The sequence below is a fragment of the Aythya ferina genome (assembly GCF_964211825.1).
Source record: "Aythya ferina genome assembly, contig: HAP1_SCAFFOLD_29, whole genome shotgun sequence".
NCBI classification, from domain to species: Eukaryota; Metazoa; Chordata; class Aves; order Anseriformes; family Anatidae; genus Aythya; species Aythya ferina.
In genome coordinates, this window is record NW_028181463.1 from 2,994,314 (window position 1) to 3,013,103 (window position 18,790).

General features: G+C 50.8%; 2 protein-coding genes across 2 annotated transcripts; both read left to right on the forward strand.

Moving 5' to 3' along the window:
- Positions 1 to 5,120: 5,120 nt before the first annotated feature.
- Positions 5,121 to 6,053, forward strand: LOC311428171 (olfactory receptor 14C36-like; the record flags this gene model as incomplete). Its single annotated transcript, XM_084539715.1, has 1 exon — positions 5,121 to 6,053. One exon carries the CDS (start codon positions 5,121 to 5,123, stop codon positions 6,051 to 6,053), a length of 933 nt encoding a protein of 310 aa, XP_084395841.1.
- An 11,335-nt stretch (positions 6,054 to 17,388) lies between these two features.
- Positions 17,389 to 18,342, forward strand: LOC311428172 (olfactory receptor 14C36-like; the record flags this gene model as incomplete). Its single annotated transcript, XM_084539716.1, has 1 exon — positions 17,389 to 18,342. The coding sequence occupies one exon, from the start codon at positions 17,389 to 17,391 to the stop codon at positions 18,340 to 18,342; it is 954 nt and encodes a 317-aa protein (XP_084395842.1).
- Between the last annotated feature and the right edge of the window lie 448 nt (positions 18,343 to 18,790).

Here is an 18,790-nt window from a genome sequence, read left to right on the forward strand (position 1 = left end):
CTCCCAGTCCCTTTCCTGACACTTTCCTGCTGCTGCCCTATCAAGTGCAGAGGCAGAAGTGACCTCACAGTCACATTCCTCCTGCTGGGTCAGGACATCCTGACGTAGGGCTGACCTCTCTCTAGTCCTTTAGGGACTAGGGCTCACCATTCTGGGTTAGAGGATAAACACAGGTTAAACGGGAATCTTTGGTGTTCTTCTGTGGCTATCAGGTCTGTCTCAAGGGTATGGGCAAACCCTGTGGTTTAGAGTATTTTAAGGCCTGCCAACAACTTCTCTAGGGCTAAATAGTGCATTTTAATGCTAATGTTTAGGGAAGGAATTAGGGTAAGCAGGCGAGTAAAGGTAAGGAAAAGGGTCTGTGGGCTGCATTTTTCTTCAGTGGATACTTTAAGTTCAGGCATTAGAGTAGTGGATTCCTCTCAGAGTGTTGGAGGAGCATTTAGGTTTAAAGATTAGAATTACTGGTTCAAATAATGTAAGGGCAATACATGACTGTTTTAAATCAGTGTTACTGTAACACCTACATTAAATGACCCCTCTTACCTTTAGGGAATCATTAATTTCTGCTGGCCATGCTCGTCTTCCCACCCCAAAATCTCACATCTCTCTTGTCCAGGCTGCTCCCGACCTCCCCATATCTTGTTGGGATCAGCTTTCTGATGACATTTACCATCTCAGTGTATCTATCTCACCTCTGTTGGCTCCTCCATTCCTCAGAAGGTAGTGGCCTTGTAATGAGGAGGGAAAAGGACACAAAGGTCTTTAGGCGCATCCTGCTCAATGTGCCCATCAGCTCTGCACCTACGCAAAATCATGCTTCCTACCTACAAGTTTTGTTTCCCAAATGGCTTCTGTGGATCCAGGGTTACTTTTCCCAGGCCCTCTCACATGTTTCAGTTTCAGATGTGGAGGGATAGGATAAGGAAAGCCAAGTCTCAGATGGAACTCAGCTTGGCAAGTGATGCAAGGAATAATAAGAGATTCTATAGATACTTTGCTCAGATATGGAAGGCCAAGGACAGTGTACCCCCTTAAAATGGGTTAAAAGGAGGACCCAGGGTACCACTGAATGGTGAGCCTCACGTCTGTGCCTGACAAGATCATGGAAAAGATCCTCCTGGAATCGGTGTCAAGGCACATACAAGACAAAGAGGTGATCTCAGACAGCCAGCATGGCTTCACCAAAGGATAAATCTTGCCTGACCAATCTGGTGTCTTTCTACAACGGAGTGACCACATCGGACAACAAGGGAAGACCGACTGATGCCATCTACTTGGACTTCTCTAAGTCCATTGACACTGTCCCACATGACATCCTGGTCTCCAAATTGGAGAGATATGCATTTGAAGGGTGCACCATTCAGTGGGTAAGGATTTGGCTTGAAGGTCACACTGAGAGAGTGGTGCTCAATGGCTCTATGTCCAAGTGGAGGCATTTGATGAGTGGCGTCTGTCACGAGTCTGTCTTGGGACTGGTACAGTTTAATATCTTTATCAATGACATAGTGGGATCGAGTGCTCCCTCAGCAAGTGTGCAGATGACACCAAGCTGAGTGGTGTAGTTGATGCAACAGAGGAAGGGGTGCCAACCAAAGAGTGCTGGACAAGATTGAAATTTGGGTCCCTGTAAATCTAAGGAGGTTCAACAAGTCCAAGGGCAAGATGCTGCAACTGGGCTCGGGAAATCCCAGACATGAGGATAGGCTGGGAGAAGAACTCATTGAGAGAATCCCTGCAGGGAGGTACTTGGGGGTTCTGCTGGACAAAAAGCTCGACATGAGCCAGCAGTGTGTGCTTGTAGCCCAGGAGGCCAACTGCATTCTGGGCTGCATCAAGAGAGGAGTGGCCAGCAGGTGGAGGCAGGTGATTCACCCCTTCTACTCTGCCCTTGTGAGGCTCATCTTGGAGTCTTGCATCCAGGACTGGGGCCACCAGCACAAGAAGGGTGTGGGTCTATTAGAATGGGTCTAGAGGAGGGCCACGAAGATGATCAAGGGTCTGGAACACCTCTCCTATGAAGAAAGGCTGAGAGAGCTGGGGCTCTTCAGCCTGAAGAAGAAAAGGTTCCCAGGTGACCTCACTGAAGCTTTTCAGTACTTAAAGAGGGCTTATAAAAAAGATGGAGAGTGACTCTTTGCTCAAGGACATCACAGTCACTGCCCTGCCCCAAGGGGACAAACAGCTGAAGTTAGGGATAGGAGTGGGTTTGAAGATGAGATGTGTTGTGTGTGTGGTGGAGGGTTAGGTGGTCAATTTAACATTTAGGGATTAGAGGTCAACTTCTACAGCTAATGTAAAGGAAGGGCTTTGAGGGAGGGATTTGTGTTCTGCTCAAGATGCCTGCTCAAGGTGTAGGATGAGGGCAAGGTTTGTGGGTCAGAGTTTTGTTTAGTTCTTGGGTGAGGACTAAGGCTAACGCTGGCATTCTAATTCATGATTAGGCTTAATCATCATTCTGCTTGACCTTCAAGTACAAGATGTGTTTCACATCTGCCTTTTCCAAGTCCCGAGGAACCTCTTTGGTCAACCTGTCCTATCCAAGGCCTCTCAGATAGATCTTATGACAATGTCTGGAGCAATTCCACCAGCATGTCTCTCACTCTTCCCACTCAACTGCTAAGCAACCTGAGGACTGAGCAGGGGGATGATGAAGGTTTGGGAAAGGGCTTGGTTAAAACCTCTGAGCACAGCCTTTATGGGCTTCACATAGACAGAGAGGGTGGTGTCACAGAAAACAGTGACACTCATGAGGACTATAGAGCAGGTGGATAAGACCTTGGGCCTGCCAACACAGGACACAAACACACATGAAAACTGCATGGGAGGGAAGAGGAAGATTGGATCCAAAATGTAGATTATGAAATCAAAGACCATGAGAATCACCGTGGCACTGCAGGACAGCTCCAGCAATGGAACAAAACCACAGAAGAGGTGTCTATGACACTGGGGCCACAGAACTGTAGCTGGGAGGAGGAGAAAGAATTCCTGTACATGAGAGAAATTCCCCTGGTTCAGGTACAGCTGCCTTCTGGAGTCAGGCCTTCCACTTCCCAAGCCTTGCAGAGAAGAGGGGTGGTATACAGCCCAGGGCTGACCGTAGGACATGGCCCCCAGCAGGAAGCACTGCGGTCATGCAGAAGGTGCAGCTGAGAGTGCTGCCAGCTCTGTGAGCAAAGGGGGTGCTGTCCCCAGCCAGGAAGCTAGCCAGCATCTGGCGGAGGGTGCTGGAGCTGTACAAGGTGTGCAAGGAGGAGAAATCTCCCTCAGGAAGAAGGCCACGGGCATCTGCAGGTGTTTGGTGGCCAGCACCAGCACAGTGATGAGGGTGTTCCACATCCCAGTCACTGTGCTGGTCATGTAAGAGAGGAGGGAGAGATGTTTGTAAGGGTTGAGAAACTTCCATATTCACAGTAGTGGAAACTCAGCCAATGATGGCTTATTGCACCATTCCCCTTTCCTCATGGAAACCCTTTTAGAGCACTCTGGTCCCCTCTGTCTTGTTGGGATAAAAATTTCCAAGCAATTTCTTCCCCAGTTCCTAAACGGAACAGTGAAGGAATTTCAGAGAGGTGAAATTATCCCTGCCTGTCATGGCCGAGGTATCCTGCAATACAACAGGAACGAAATAGGGGTTAAGGAATCATTGGTTCTCATGTTTGACAAACACACTCTAATAGCACAAATCACACTTCTAAAATGTATCTTCCCTTTCTTCAGAGAAGAGCATTCGGTGATGACTTTGGTCTGCCTCAATCAGCACACCCCAGCAGAGACCCTGCTGCGTTCGGGAGTTGTCAGCTCTGAGGCCTTGGGGACACCTCGAGGGAGCCCAAGGGCACAGAGCAAGCGATGCCATGGTCAGGTGCTGTGCTGCTGAGCTGGGCTGGGCTCCTGGGCCCAAGCAGAGCTCCTGGCAAGAGGGCCGTGGTGCAGAGAGACAGCTGTGCCCAGGAGCAGCTCCTCTGCACAGCGCAGCAGGGCTGGGGATTCTGACCACAGCTGGCACACAGAGAGGAGAGAAGGAGAGAGGGCTTGGAGGCACTGAGGAGCACAACAACAGAGGGCAGCGTGTGGCAGGACACATCTGCAGGCTCTTGACACCGTAAGGCTCTGCGTTATTCTACATTTAATGTGGACTAGAAGATGCTGTAGGGAATGGCATTTATAAAAGGATTTTTTCCAGAGGAAGACTGAGGCTTGGATTATCTGAAGAGGAAGGCTTTTTTAGTTTCTGTGCTTTCAGATACTTGTGGTGGCATTGAATCTGAGTGAGTCTGAGCACACAGCTTGTGGGATGGGGTCTGTTGGCCTTGGACAGGGAAGAGATTTGGGGAGAGAGAAACAAGTTCCCAGCCAGGACATGGGCAGGCAGCAGTGTCTATGTTCCTTAGGCACTGGAACAGGTACCACATAGAAGTGGTGACAGCGCTGAGGCTGTCCGAATTCAAGAAATATTTGGGCAAACCCCTCAGATATAGGCAAGTTTGGGGGTTTTCATGTATAGATTCAGGGGTGGGATTTGAATATCCTTGTGGGCCCCTTCCAACCTGGGATAATCTATGACACCATGTCTCTATGAACCTCCGAGTGCAATACTTCTGTAGCTCAATAAATGCCAGCACAGGCCAAATGAGCCTAAGCATGGCTCAAAATTGTCTCTAAATGAAACTCTGAAGGGACTCTTTCATCTGAGGCTCCACAAGTTTTCATTTGAAATGCCCAGGATTTATGCCTTAGAAAACAGGGTCGGGTAGGCAGTTAAACAGAAAATACAAAAATAAATCCCCGCAGCCCTGCTCTGCAGATGGGTGAATTGAGAGCAACAAAATTGAAAAGCTCTTTATAATCAGCTGATTGAATCTGAGAATACCCCATCTTCCTCTTTACCTCTGGTTGTGGGGCAGGACTGACTCCTTGCCCAGAGCAGAGTCCCTTGCTCCCAAGGACACCCTCAGACAGCATCAAGAAGAGCATATGAAAGGGAGCTGGTAAATGCCTGACTGAAAGGGTTTTCAGGGCAGTTATGTGAGAAATGTAAGAACTTTATCTCAGGTATGTCATCTTATTTATTAAAGCTTTTTTCATCCTTGGCAGTAACCCATGGCCAGAACCACCAAATGTCCAACATCAGCTCAGTGAGTGAGTTCCTCCTGCTGGCATTCGCAGACACGCGCGAGCTGCAGCTCCTGCACTTCGCGCTCTTCCTGGGCATCTACCTGGCTGCCCTCCTGGGCAACGGCCTCATCCTCAGCACCGTAGCCTGCGACCACCACCTCCACACCCCCATGTACTTCTTCCTCCTCAACCTCGCCCTCCTGGACCTGGGCTGCATCTCCACCACTCTGCCCAAAGCCATGGCCAATGCCCTCTGGGACACCAGGGCCATCTCCTATCAAGGATGTGCTGCTCAGGTCTTCTTTTTCTTCTTCTTGGTTGGAGCAGAGTATTTCCTTCTCACCGTCATGGCCTACGACCGCTACATTGCCATCTGCAAGCCCCTGCACTACGGGAGCCTCGTGGGCAGCAGAGCTTGTGCCCAGATGGCAGCAGCTGCCTGGGGCAGTGGCTTTCTCAATGCTGTCCTGCACACGGCCAACACATTTTCCCTGCCCCTCTGCCATGGCAATGCTTTGGACCAGTTCTTCTGTGAAATCCCCCAGATCCTCAAGCTCTCCTGCTCAGATGCCTACCTCAGGGAAGTCGGGGCGCTTGTGTTTAGTGTTTCTTTAGTCCTTGGTTGTTTTGTTTTCATTGTGCTGTCCTATGTGCAGATCTTCAGGGCAGTGCTGAGGATGCCCTCTTCTCAGGGTCGGCACAAAGCCTTTTCCACGTGCCTCCCGCACCTGGCTGTGGTCTCCCTCTTTGTCAGCACTGCTACGTCTGCCTCCCTGAGGCACCCTTCAGACTCATTCCCATCCCTGGACCTGGTGATGTCATTTTTATACTCAGTGGTGCCTCCAGCAGTGAACCCCCTCATCTACAGCATGAGGAACCAGGAATTGAAGGATGTTATAAACAAACAATTTAAACATTTGTTAAAGCATCACTAAACTTCTCATCAATTTATCCATTCTTCTAGCATATCCAAAAAGAGTTGAGATAATCTTTCATTTCTAATATACTTTAGAACTAGTTTAGCAAACACATGATAACATTTTGAGTTAAATATTAATCTTAGCAGCCTGCCTGTTTATTATTTTAATTACTTTGATCAGTTAATCTAATTTACCTATAGAACTAGGCTTCCTCAGTAGATATAGACAATAAAAATTGCATGAGAACCTCTCTGGTCTGAGCTGACATCTCTTCCCATCTCCTCTGGAGCTGGGGGAGCAGCCCCAGAATGCAGGAGGGGCTCAGGATCAAGAGCCCAGCTGCCACATGCAGGAGCAGCCCTGGTGGCCCTTGGAGCTTCCCCTCACTGCCCGCTGGGCTCTGCCTCTCTGCTGCCTTCGGGTCGGGGCTGCTGCTTCCCTGGAGCCATGGCCATGGCCAGCAGCAGGACGTGGCCTTTTCACTGCTGCTGTCTTTTGGCTTCCACATTGTTCCCTTGTGTTCTCCCACTGAGATCTCATGCATCTTGCTGACAGTCTAATTGTCTGTAAAGGGGCATCTCTTTCTTTGCACAGCTCTTCCAAAGTTGGTAGAAGGAATATACCCAAGGAACTGCTGCATGAACGGGTCTCTTGCTTTTTGGGGCTTCACCATGGATCAGAATTTCAGAGTGCTCAGTGTAGTGCTGCACTGGCAGCTCCCTTCTTGGCTGGCCATGGCTCAGCAAAAAATAATTGGCCTATGTCATGCCTGGGAGTGTCCACTGCTGTTGGGTCTGATGGCAAATGGCATGCTGGAGAGGAATCTGGAGCTGATCTGTGGCTGGGCCAGGCCTCTTGTGCTGGCCTGGGGAGTGGGGTTGGCCTTGTGGGGCACAGGCACTGTGTGCTGGGGATCTGCCAGGCAAAAGAGCAGGGCTCCTGCAGCTTCAAGGACCTCCATCTCCTGAGTGCAGGGGCTGCTGGGGAGGTCCAGACCCACCTTTGTGCCAGCAGCTGCAGTGCCTTGCGATGGGCTGGGGCTGTGGTGGCCGTGCCTAGAGCCCTGCAGCAGCCTGCGGTGGGCACTGCCCTGGGGCCAGCACAGCCTGGGCTGCTGGGGTCGGCTGGGGAGAGGGCAGGGAGGTGGAGAGAAGTGGGCAGGGGCTGGGCTGGGCTGGGCAGTGCCCGGCAGAGGGCAACAGCAGCATCAGGGAGCAGTGGCAGCATGCAGGGGAGGGCTCCCAGCAGGGCTTGGTGCTGCAGAGCCAGGGCTGCGTGAAGGGAGCCCAGAGCTGCAGGGGCAGGGGAGAGGAGGCCGCACTGGGCCCTTGCTGGCCTGGGCAGAGCAGGAAGGGGGCTCAGGGCATTTGTCCCCTCCCCAAAGCCTGCCAGGACCTGCAGGGCCGTCAGGAAGAGCCCAGGGCCAGGCTGTGCCCCTGGCCTTGGCTCTGCTGGCAGGAGCGCTCTTGGCATGCGCTTCCTGGCCTCCCCTCGCCTGCGCACAGCTGCTGCCCACTCCAGCTGTTGCCACAAACGTGTCCTCACAAGCAGCACCACCCCTTGGGCTGATTCTGCTTTGCCTCCCCCACCCCACTGCCTTGACTCCTTGTCTCTGCTGGGCCCCACCTTCCACACTCAAATGTGTCCCTTAGCTGTCAGTGCCCTCTCCCCTGCTTTGTGGGAATACTAAGCCTGGGCAGACAGGTTACCATTAGGTGCAGTGGTGCTTGTGTAATTCACATTGGTAATGGCATAAATGCCAGTTCCTTCACCAGTGATGCACATCCTTCTTCATGTTAGGCCAAACTCAACGTCCTTCTCTCTGCTTTTCCTCATGAATGAACTGGATTAGGTCTCCTTAATTATTCTGAGGCACAATACAATGCTTTTTGCCTTCTGCTACTCCAGCACAATATATGTGACTTTCCCTTACTCTGCACATTGACCTGCAGGGTCATTCCATATTTGTTGCTTTCCAAATGTTAGTTGGACGGGGGCCATTTGCAAAGTGGGGCAAGCTGATGTGTTCTGCCTCAGCCATTTGAAGCATGCTATACTTGAGTTTTTCAGCCTGAGTTTGCTAAAGATGACCCAGGAAGGTCATCAACAGATGTTCAAGTGTCTAGTTTAAGTAAGGGAGAGTATCTCAGGTTTCCAGTGGCCATTTCAAATCTAGGTCAATCCAAGGAACCCACTGAAGAAGAGGTTTGTCTTTGAAGGGGTGTTCCTGTGCTGGGCTGGGCTGCAGTTACAGGGACAAAGACCACTGCTGGCAGTGGAGGTGCCCTGGGAACTCCACCATGCTCCACCTGATTTTCCCAAAGGGCTCTGGTATCCTGCAGGTCTTTTCTGACATCTGCCGGTCCGGAGAAGTGCCTCAAACACAACGGGGCCACTGGAGGTTTTCCCTGGTTGCTTATTGTCAGACGGCAAAGCTCTGCCAGAATACCCAGTATTTTTTTCAGTACTTGAATAATAAAGCAACAACTCATCAGCTCAAAAGACTCAATCCTTTCTGTAAAATGTCTCATGTGAAGTGTAATTTCTATCATGAAGAAATGTGATTTTTCAGGATGCATATTCATCCCAGGAGAAGAAATACTGGTGTTCACCTGTAGTTGCATTGTCCTCACTTTTCTATCATGGTGTGCTCCCTCCCTCATCTTCCAGGCACAAAACTCATCTTGATTACAGAGACCCTGCTGAATGTCGCCTTTCCAGCTGCCTGTCTGGACCTATGCACTTCCCATCATTCTCCTGGTTTGCCCTCCTCTTACCCTTTAATCATTCAGACCATTCTCAGTGACCCAGTTGCTGCTTGGAGTTTCAGTGAGTTCAAGGTCGCCCATCTCTCAGCAGTTTGTCCAATGGTTTCGTTAGTAAGACCCTCATTGTTTATCATTAGTATGATTAGGATTAATATTAACACAATATGGATTAATATTAACAAAATTACTTAAATCACTGAAAAATACATCATGTACAGTCATCCTTTTGGTAAAGTAAACATCACTGGAGGCAACAAAATAAGGAACTTGAACATTTTTTATTTTTTTTTTTTAAATTGCAGCATGATTTCCTGTTGTTTGTTTTGAAATAGGAAAACTCCTGTTCTTCCTACCTATGCAAGGCTTCAAAAAAGAAACCTTAGACCAATATAACCAGGAGAATGATCACAGAATCACAGAATTTTCTAGGTTGGAAGAGACCTCAAGATCATCGAGTCCAACCTCTGACCTAGCGCTAACAGTCCCCACTAAACCATTTCCCTAAGCTCTACATCTAAACATCTTTTAAAGACTTCCAGGGATGCTGACTCCACCACTTCCCTGGGCAGCCTGTTCCAATGTCTAACAACCCTTTCGGTAAAGAAGTTCTTCCTAACATCTAAACTAAAACTCCCCTGGCTCAACTTAAGCCCATTCCCCCTCGTCCTGTCACCAGGCACGTGGGAGAACAGGCCAACCCCCACCTCGCTACAGCCTCCCTTGAGGTACCCATAGAGAGTGATAAGGTCGCCCCTGAGCCTCCTCTTCTCCAGGCTGAACAAGCCCAGCTCCCTCAGCCGCTCCTCGTAGGACTTGTTCTCCAGGCCCCTCACCAGCTTCGTCGCCCTTCTCTGCACCCGCTCAAGCACCTCGATGTCCTTCTTGTAGCGAGGGACCCAAAACTGAACACAGTACTCGAGGTGCGGCCTCACCAGAGCCGAGTACAGGGGGACGGTCACCTCCCTAGGCCTGCTGGCCACACCGTTCCTGATACAAGCCAGGATGCCGTTGGCCTTCTTGGCCACCTGAGCACACTGCTGGCTCATATTCAGCCGACTATCCACCATCACTCCCAGGTCCTTCTCTGCCTGGCAGCTCTCCAACCACTCATCTCCCAGCCTGGAGATCTGCTTGGGGTTATTGCGCCCCAGGTGCAGGACCCGGCACTTGGCCTTGTTAAACTTCATGCAGTTGACCTCAGCCCATCGGTGCAGCCTATCCAGATCCTCCTGCAGAGCTTTCCTACCCTCAAGCAGATTGACACACGCACCTAACTTGGTGTCATCTGCGAACGTACTGAGGGTGCACTCAATGCCCTCGTCCAGATCATCGATGAAGATATTAAAGAGGACCGGCCCCAGCACCGAGCCCTGGGGAACGCCACTAGTGACTGGCCTCCAACTGGACTTGGCTCCATTCACCACGACTCTTTGGGCCCGGCTATCCAGCCAGTTTCTAAGCCAACGAAGCGTGCGCCAGTCCAAGCCAAGAGCAGCCAGTTTCTTGAGGAGAATGCTGTGGGAGACGGTGTCAAAAGCCTTGCTGAAGTCAAGGTAGACCACATCCACAGCCTTTCCCTCGTCCACCCAGCGCGTCACTCTGTCATAGAAGGAGATCAGGTTCGTCAGGCATGACCTGCCTTTCATAAAGCCATGCTGACTGGGCCTGATCGCCTGCTTGCCCTGCAAGTGCTGCATGATGACTCTCAGGAGGATCTGCTCCATGAGCTTCCCTGGCACTGAGGTCAAACTGACAGGCCTGTAGTTTCCCGGGTCTGCTCTCCGGCCCTTCTTGTAGATGGGCGTCACGTTTGCTAGCCGCCAGTCAACTGGGACCTCCTCCGATCGCCAGGACTGCTGATAAATGATGGATAGTGGCTTGGCCAGCTCCTCTGCCAGTTCCCTCAGTACCCTTGGGTGGATCCCATCCGGCCCCATCGACTTGTGCACATCTAAGTGCCGTAGCAGGTCACCAACCAGTTCTTCATGGATAGTGAGGGCCACATCCTGCTCCCCATCCCCTTCCACCAGCTCAGGGTACTGGGTATCCAGAGAACAACCGGTAATGCCGCTAAAGACTGAGGCAAAGAAGGCATTGAGCACCTCCGCCTTTTCCTCATCTCTTGTAACTAAGTTTCCCCCTGCATCCAGTAAAAGATGGAGATTCTCCTTAGTCCTCCTTTTTGTGTTGATGTATTTATAGAAAGGTTTTTTGTTATCTTTAACGGCAGTAGCCAGATTGAGCTCCAGATGAGCTTTGGCCTTCCTTATTTTGTCCCTGCACAGCCTCGCAACATTCTTATAGTCCTCCCTAGTTGCCTGCCCACTTTTCCAAAGCTTATAAACCCTCTTTTTTCTCCGAAGCTCAAGCCACAATTCTCTGTTGAGCCAGGCCGGTCTTCTTCCCCGCCAGCTCGTCTTTGGGCATGTGGGAACAGACCGTTCCTGCGCCATTAAGATTTCCCTCTTGAAGAGCGCCCAGCCTTCCTGGACCCCTCTGCCCTTCAGAACCGCCTGCCAAGGGACTCTACCAACCAGTGTCCTGAGCAGCTCAAAGTCAGCCCTCCGGAAGTCCAATACAGCGGTTTTACTGGTCGCCTTCCTGGCCTCGCCAAGAATAGTGAACTCCACCATTTTGTGGTCACTCTGCCCAAGACAGCTCCCGACAATCACATCCTCCACCAGTCCTTCTCTGTTTGTGAGGAGAAGGTCTAGCGGGGCACCACCCCTGGTAGGCTCACTAACTAGCTGCGTCAGGAAGCTATCTTCCACGCTCTCCAGAAACCTCCTAGACTGCTTCCTCAGGGCTGTGTTGTGCTTCCAGGATATGTCAGGGAAGTTGAAGTCCCCCACGAAAACAAGTGCTGAAGATTTTCTTGAAGTGGAGAGTGGAGTCACTCTCCACTTCAAGAGTCACTCTCCATTTTTTTTATAAGCCCCCTTTAAGTACTGAAAGGCTGTGATGAGGTCACCCGGGAACCTTTTCTTCTCCAGGCTGAAGAGCCCCAGCTCTCTCAACCTTTCTTCATAGGAGAGGTTTTCCAGACCCTTGATCATCTTCGTGGCCCTCCTCTAGACCCATTCTAATAGACCCACACCCTTCATGTGCTGGCGGCCCCAGTCCTGGATGCAGGACTCCAAGTGGAGCCTCGCAAGGACAGAGTAGAAGGGGTGAATCACCTGCCTCCACCTGCTGGCCACTCCTCTGCTGATGCAGCCCAGGATACAGTTGGCCTTCTGGGCTACAAGGGCACACTGCTGGCTCATGTCGAGCTTTTCGTTCAGCAGAATCCCCAAGTCCTTCTCTGCAGGGCTACTGTCAATCAGTTCTTATCCCAGTCTATCCTCCTTTGTGAGATTTCCCCGGCCCAGGTGCAGCACTTTGCACTTGGACTTATAGAACCTGCTTAGGTTCACATGGGGCCAAATTTCAAGCATTCCCAGAACCACTTGGGTGGCATCCCTTCCTCTGTTGCATCAACTACACCACTCAGCTTGGTGTCATCTGCACACTTGCTGAGGGTGCACTTGACCCCACTGTCTATGTCATTGATAAAGATATTAAACAATACCTGTCCCAGGACAGACCCCTGAGGTACACCACTCATCACCAGCCTCCACTTGGACATAGAGCCATTGATCACCTCTCTCTCGGTGTGACCTTCAGGCCAACTCCTTATCCACGGAATGGTGCACCCATCAAATGCGTCTCTCTCCAATTTGGAGATCAGGATGTCATGTGGGATAGTGTCAAAGGTCTTACAGAAATCCAATTAGGTGGTCTGTCTTCCATTGTTGTCTGCTGTAGTCACTCCATTGTAGAAAGCTACCAGATTTACCCCCTGGAGAAGCCATGCTGGCTGTCTGAGATCACCTCTTTGTCTTGCATGTGCCTTGACACCGATTCCAGGAGGATCTTTTCCATGATCTTGTCAGGCACAGGGGTGAGGCTCACCATTCGGTAGTTCCCTGGGTCCTCCTTTCTACCCTTTTTTAAAAATGGGAGTGATGTTTTCCTTTTTCAGGTCACCAGGGACTTCACCCAACCTTCAGGAATCTTCAAATATGATGGAGAGAGGCTTGGCAACTACATCAGCCAGTTCCCTCAGGACCCTGGGATGCAAGTCATCAAGCCCCATAGACTTGGACTTGTTTAGTTTCTTCAGGTGGTCTCAAACCTGCTTTTCACTAAGAGCAGGTGGGACTTTGCCTCCCAGCCTCCACCCATGGCTTCAGGAAAATTAAAGACTTGGGAAGCCTGATTGGCAGGGAAGACTGAGCCAAAATGTTGTCAAGGCCCTCAGGCTTCTCCATGCCTGTCATTACCAGTTTACCCTTCTCATCCATCAGAGGGGGTACACTCTCCTTGGCCTTTCTTTTCTGAGCTATGTATCTCTAGAATCTCTTCCTGTTATTCTTTGCATCCCTTGCTAAGCTCAGGTCTATCCGTGCATTGCTTTCCTTATTCCATCTCTACACATCCAAAACTGAAGTATTTGTGAGGGCCTGGAAAAAGAACTCAAGATCCATGGAAGCTATTCTGGAAACAAAACTAGTAGGTAGGATGCGCAGTTTTGTAGAGAGGCAGAGCTGATGGGCATACTGGGCAGGATGCTCCTTTAGGCCCTTTTCCCTCCTGACTACAATGCCACTTCTCTCTGAAGAACAGAGTAGCCCACAGAGATGAGACATATACTGCCTATGTCATGGATGTCATCGGAAAGCTGATCCCAGTAAGATATGGGGAGGTCAGGAGCAACCTGGACACGAGAGATGTGACATTTTCAGGTGGCAAGAGGAGCATGGCCAATTAATGATTTTGTAGAGGTAAGAGGAATCATATAATGTAGATTATGAAGCAACACTGACTTGTACAGTCATGTATGGCCCTTACACTATTTTAACCAGTAGTTTTAATCCCGAAATCTAAATGCTGTTCGAACACTCTGACAGGAATCCATATCTCCAAAGCTTGAACACAAGGTATCCCTAGAAGCAAAACTCACCCCATAGCCCCTTTCCATTACATTTACTCTTTTAATCACCCTCATCCCTTTCCTTAATATTAGCATTAAAATACTCTATTTAACCCTAGGCTTCTAGGCAGACCTAAAAATGACCTAAACTACAGAGCCTGACCATACCCTAAACATAGAAGAACACCAAACCTTCCCAGTAAACATTTGTTTACTCTCTAACCCAGAAAGTTGAGCCTTAGTCCCTTGGGAACTAGAAAGCAGTCAGCTATGCCTGAGGATCTCATGGCCCAGCAGGAGGAATGTGACTGTGGCAGGGACTCTGAGGTCACTTCTGTCTCTGCACGTGATAGGGCAGCAGCAGGAACGTGTCACAGAAAGGGACTGGGAGGTCACTTGTGTCTGTAGGGGACAGGTCAGCGTTGACTTCTTCCTGGGAGCTGCACTTTTGGGCTGACATCTGGCAGTGGCCCTGCTGGGCCAGCAGAAGGCACCTGCTTGGCATGCTGACTGGGGGATCCCCTCTGCCTCCAGACCCAGGACGACCCAGGCAGAAAGGAGACCCCAAGACGGGTTGTTCTGTCCCTTCTGCTTGAGTCCATGAGTGGGCAGCAGCAGGCACAAGGCTTGGCTGTGTGTAGCCAAGAAGCTGCAAGGCCAGCAGCAAGTCCATGCCTTGGAAGGTGCTGCTGAGGTGACTTGTGTCTGGTTGGCTGAGAGGCCGCAAGGAGGCTGCTGGGTTGGGATGCCTACTTCAGGAGTGGTTTCTACCCTGATGGAGCCTGCTTTGGCAGTAGGAAAGAGCAGGAGAGAAAAAAAAAAAAAGACACAAACCACCCTAAAAGTTAGGCACTGGCCATGAGGAGGAAGAAGTGACCAGGGGAACAACTGGTCTTGCTGCTAGTAACAGAGGCAAAGAAGGCATTAAGTACCTCAGCCTTTACCTCATCTCTTGGCACCAGGTTTCCCCCCACATCCAGTAATTTATGATGATTCGTAATCCTCTTTAATTTAAAGTATTTATATAGGCAGTATTTATTGTCTTTGACAGGAATGGATTGATTAAGCTCCATCTGGGCTTTGGCCCTTCTAACTTTGTCCTGCACAGCCCCATAACATTTAGGACACAGCTCCCGAGAAACTGACAGCATGCATGTGAATGAAGAACAGAAAAAGTAGAATCTGGCAGCCTTCCACCCACTACCTTTCTGTGACTGTGCTGCAATTCCATTTAGCCAGTTACTCCTGTATTATCCAAACATTGGTTTAGTGGAGGACTTGTTAGTGTTAGGTCAGAGGTTGGACTCGATTATCTTGAGGTCTCCTCCAACCCAGAAAATTCTGTGTGATTCAGTGTCCCCTGTACCTCCCAATACTGCTGTCTTGTCAGAGACAGCACAATCACATGAAGGCTGAACTGTCTGCCTGCGGACAGGAACATCTGACAGAACAGAGCATCAGTGTGGTGGGAGCTTGAGAAACTACAGGATTTTGTCTAAAGAAACCTCTAGACATTTACAAGGAGAAGAGCCCAGTCCTGAACGAGAGGGAGAGTAACGCCACACATCAGAGCAGACTGGGACACTGCTGAGTACACAGGACGAGGAGGGCCTGGGCACCACAAGGGATGCCATATGAGCAGAGGTGCCTCCTCACGAGGAACCAGACCAGCTTTCTACAGAGCTGCCTCATGAGGAGCACGGCCACCAAAAAGATCTGAGTTATCATGCCCATATTAGATCCGGTATGACATCACAAGGACAAGTGTCTTCAACTAACCAGTAAAGAGGTACAGGTCTGGGATTCTCTAGGCCATCCTGGTTTGGAGAGGAGCAAGGGCTATGGCAAGGCTCAAAGTCCCAGCAGGACCCAGGTCTTTGTGTTCATGGCTATGGCTGTTGTCTCTGCCACTGAGCCCTTAGAGGAGACAGCTGATCGTTAAAGCACCAGGGCCTCATTGCCTCCTCGCCCCCACCCATGAAACAGGCAGGGGTCGTACCATTCTCCTGCACTTGGCCATGCACATCCCCATCTCCTACTGCCCCACAAAGAGCCCTGAGCAACCTGTCAAGGGAAAGGATCCCCCTTAAAATGGGATGGATGTCAAGTCCTGGCCCTTGAGCTTGGTGACACACATCCACTTTTCCTACACATCAGTGTCACCTTCACATTGCCTTTGTCTCCTTGTCCTCACTGCCTCCAGGGTTCTGCTCTAACGAGCTCCAAGGGAGGCTGTGTCAGTGCTGGCCCTCAGGGGGACACTGCAGGAAACTTGCCTCTGACTTGGACTTCTGGAGAGATGTCTTCAATTGTCTCTGAGTGCCTGAGGTTCATGGGCTCATCAGCAAAGCCCCCAGAGGGGTGATTGCAGTGCCTTGGGCTGGTGCTGTGCTGCTGAGCTGGGCCGGGCCCGTGGGACAGAGAGAGCTCATGGCAAGAGGGCCGTGGTGCAGAGAGACAGCTGTGCCCAGGAGCAGCTCCTCTGCACAGCGCAGCAGGAAAGAGACACAGAGGCACAGACACAGAGAGAAGAAAAGGAGAGAGGGCTTGGAGGCAGCTGGGAGTGGGAAGATGCTGAGAGCTGCCTGCAGTAGTAACCCGCACAGCCCTTGACAAGGTAAGTGCCTGGCTGCAGGCCATGCAGCGGCAGGTCCTGGAAGGGTCTCCTCCTGCTGGGTGTTGTTTCTGGGAGGGCAGTGGGCAATGCAGTAGGCTTTGAGAGTCCTACTGGGTTGCAGTGTGAGGGGAGGAAGTCTGGCAGAAGCCCCTTGGAATGTCATAACATAGCTACCCCTGGTCAGCCAGGAGTGTGGTGGCCGAGCCTCTTCCAGACACTGCAGGGAATGCAGTTTGAATATTGGGATACCCCAGCTTGTGAATATCCAGCTCAGTCTGAGGGGTGTCCTCCTGGTCTGCATGATGCTCTCCAGCAGGATGCAGCTCTCTCGTGGCATCCTTGTGCCCTTGCAGCATCCAGGTACCCGAAGGAGGAGACACCTCCGTGTTAAGGCCATGCCTGGATGTGCTGCTGGATGGCTGTCTCTGGGAAGCTGGAGTGAGGCTTCTGCAGCCCTGGTTAGGAGGGAAGAGCTGAGATCCTGCTAAGACCCCGTGAGACAAGGTGAGGATTCTGTCCAGATGCACTTGGACTCAGGCTTTTCTGCTCTCAGTTTTCTTTTGTTTCTTCTCAGGGAAACATCTGAGTGGGATGGTCCTGCAGCTCAGAGAGGTGACACAGAGCAACTGAGAACAGGACCACTGGGCAGAGCTGCTCTGCTCAGTCTTCACCTAGGGACAGCCCTTTTGCCTCCTGGCAAACACAGGATTTCACCGTGAGTGTGCAAGTAATGTCAGGGAGTTTCAAAATCCAATACCTCAACTAGGATAGGGCAACTAGAATAAAATAAAGTGAGGGAAATAGTTGCAGCTCTGCTTTGCATTCAGCTCAGTTTTTTTGCAGCAATACTTCAAAGCTCATTGATCTGACACTTGTCTGAATATGAGTTAGCCAGCCTTTTGTTTTATTTCCAATTTTCTTCATAAAAGTCTGTTCTAACCTTTTTCTGCCTTCTCCCCTTCAACAGACAAGCAAGTACAAAGTCAGAGAATGCCCAACAGCAGCTCTGTGAGCGAGTTCCTCCTGCTGGCATTCGCAGACACGCGTGAGCTGCAGCTCCTGCACTTCGCGCTCTTCCTGGGCATCTACCTGGCTGCCCTCCTGGGCAACGGCCTCATCCTCAGCGCCGTAGCCTGCCACCACTGCCTCCACACCCCCATGTACTTCTTCCTCCTCAACCTCGCCCTCCTCGACCTGGGCTGCATCTCCACCACTCTGCCCAAAGCCATGGCCAATTTGCTCTGGGACACCAGGGACATCTCCTATCAAGGCTGTGCTGCTCAAGTTCTCTTTTTTGTCTTCTTCTTTGGTTCAGAGTATTCAATTCTAACTATCATGTCGTACGACCGCTACGTTGCCATCTGCAAGCCCCTGCACTACGGGAGCCTCGTGGGCAGCAGAGCTTGTGCCCAGATGGCAGCAGCTGCCTGGGGCAGTGGCTTTCTCAATGCTGTCCTGCACACGGCCAACACATTTTCCCTGCCCCTCTGCCACGGCAATGCTGTGGACCAGTTCTTCTGTGAAATCCCCCACATCCTCAAGCTCTCCTGCTCAGATGCCTACCTCAGGGAAGTTGGGGCACTTGTGTTTAGTATTTTTTTGGCCTTTGGTTGTTTTGTCTTCATAGTGGTATCTTATGTGCTGGTATTCAGGGCAGTGCTGAGGATGCCCTCTGTGCAGGGCCAGCACAAAGCCTTTTCCACATGCCTCCCGCACCTAGCTGTCGTCTCCCTGATGGTCAGCACTGCCATGTTTGCCTACCTTAAGCCTCCCTCCATCTCGTCGCCGTCCCTGGACCTGGTGGTGTCACTTCTGTACTCAGTAGTACCTCCAGCAGCAAACCCACTCATCTACAGTATGAGGAACTGGGAACTAAGGGATTCCATCAGGACTCTACTTGAATACACACATCTTCAGCAGATTCATCTAGAATACTATACATAATATTAGAAATCCTAGTTTTTCTCAGAAATAAAATAATATCATGTCTTCTGTTATTAAATGTCTGTATTATTATTTTCTCTAAGTATTTCGCTTTTGAATTAAATAATATTATTTTTAATCCCCCCCTAGAATCAATTATTTCCTATTGAAGATGGCTCCCTGTGTAGATAAACCCAATAATAAAGCCATTAGAACTTCACTGGTCTCAGCTGCCATCTCTTCCCATCTTTTCTGGAGCTGGGGGAGCAGCCCCAGCACGCAGGAGGGGCTCAGGACCAAGAGCCCAGCTGCCACATGCAGGAGCAGCCCCGGTGGCCCTCGGGGCTGCCCCTCCCTGCCCGCTGGGCTCTGCCTCTCTGCTGCCTTCGGGTCGGGGCTGCTGCTTCCCTGGAGCCATGGCCATGGCCGGCATCAGGACGTGGCTTTTTCCCTGCTGCTCTCTTATGGC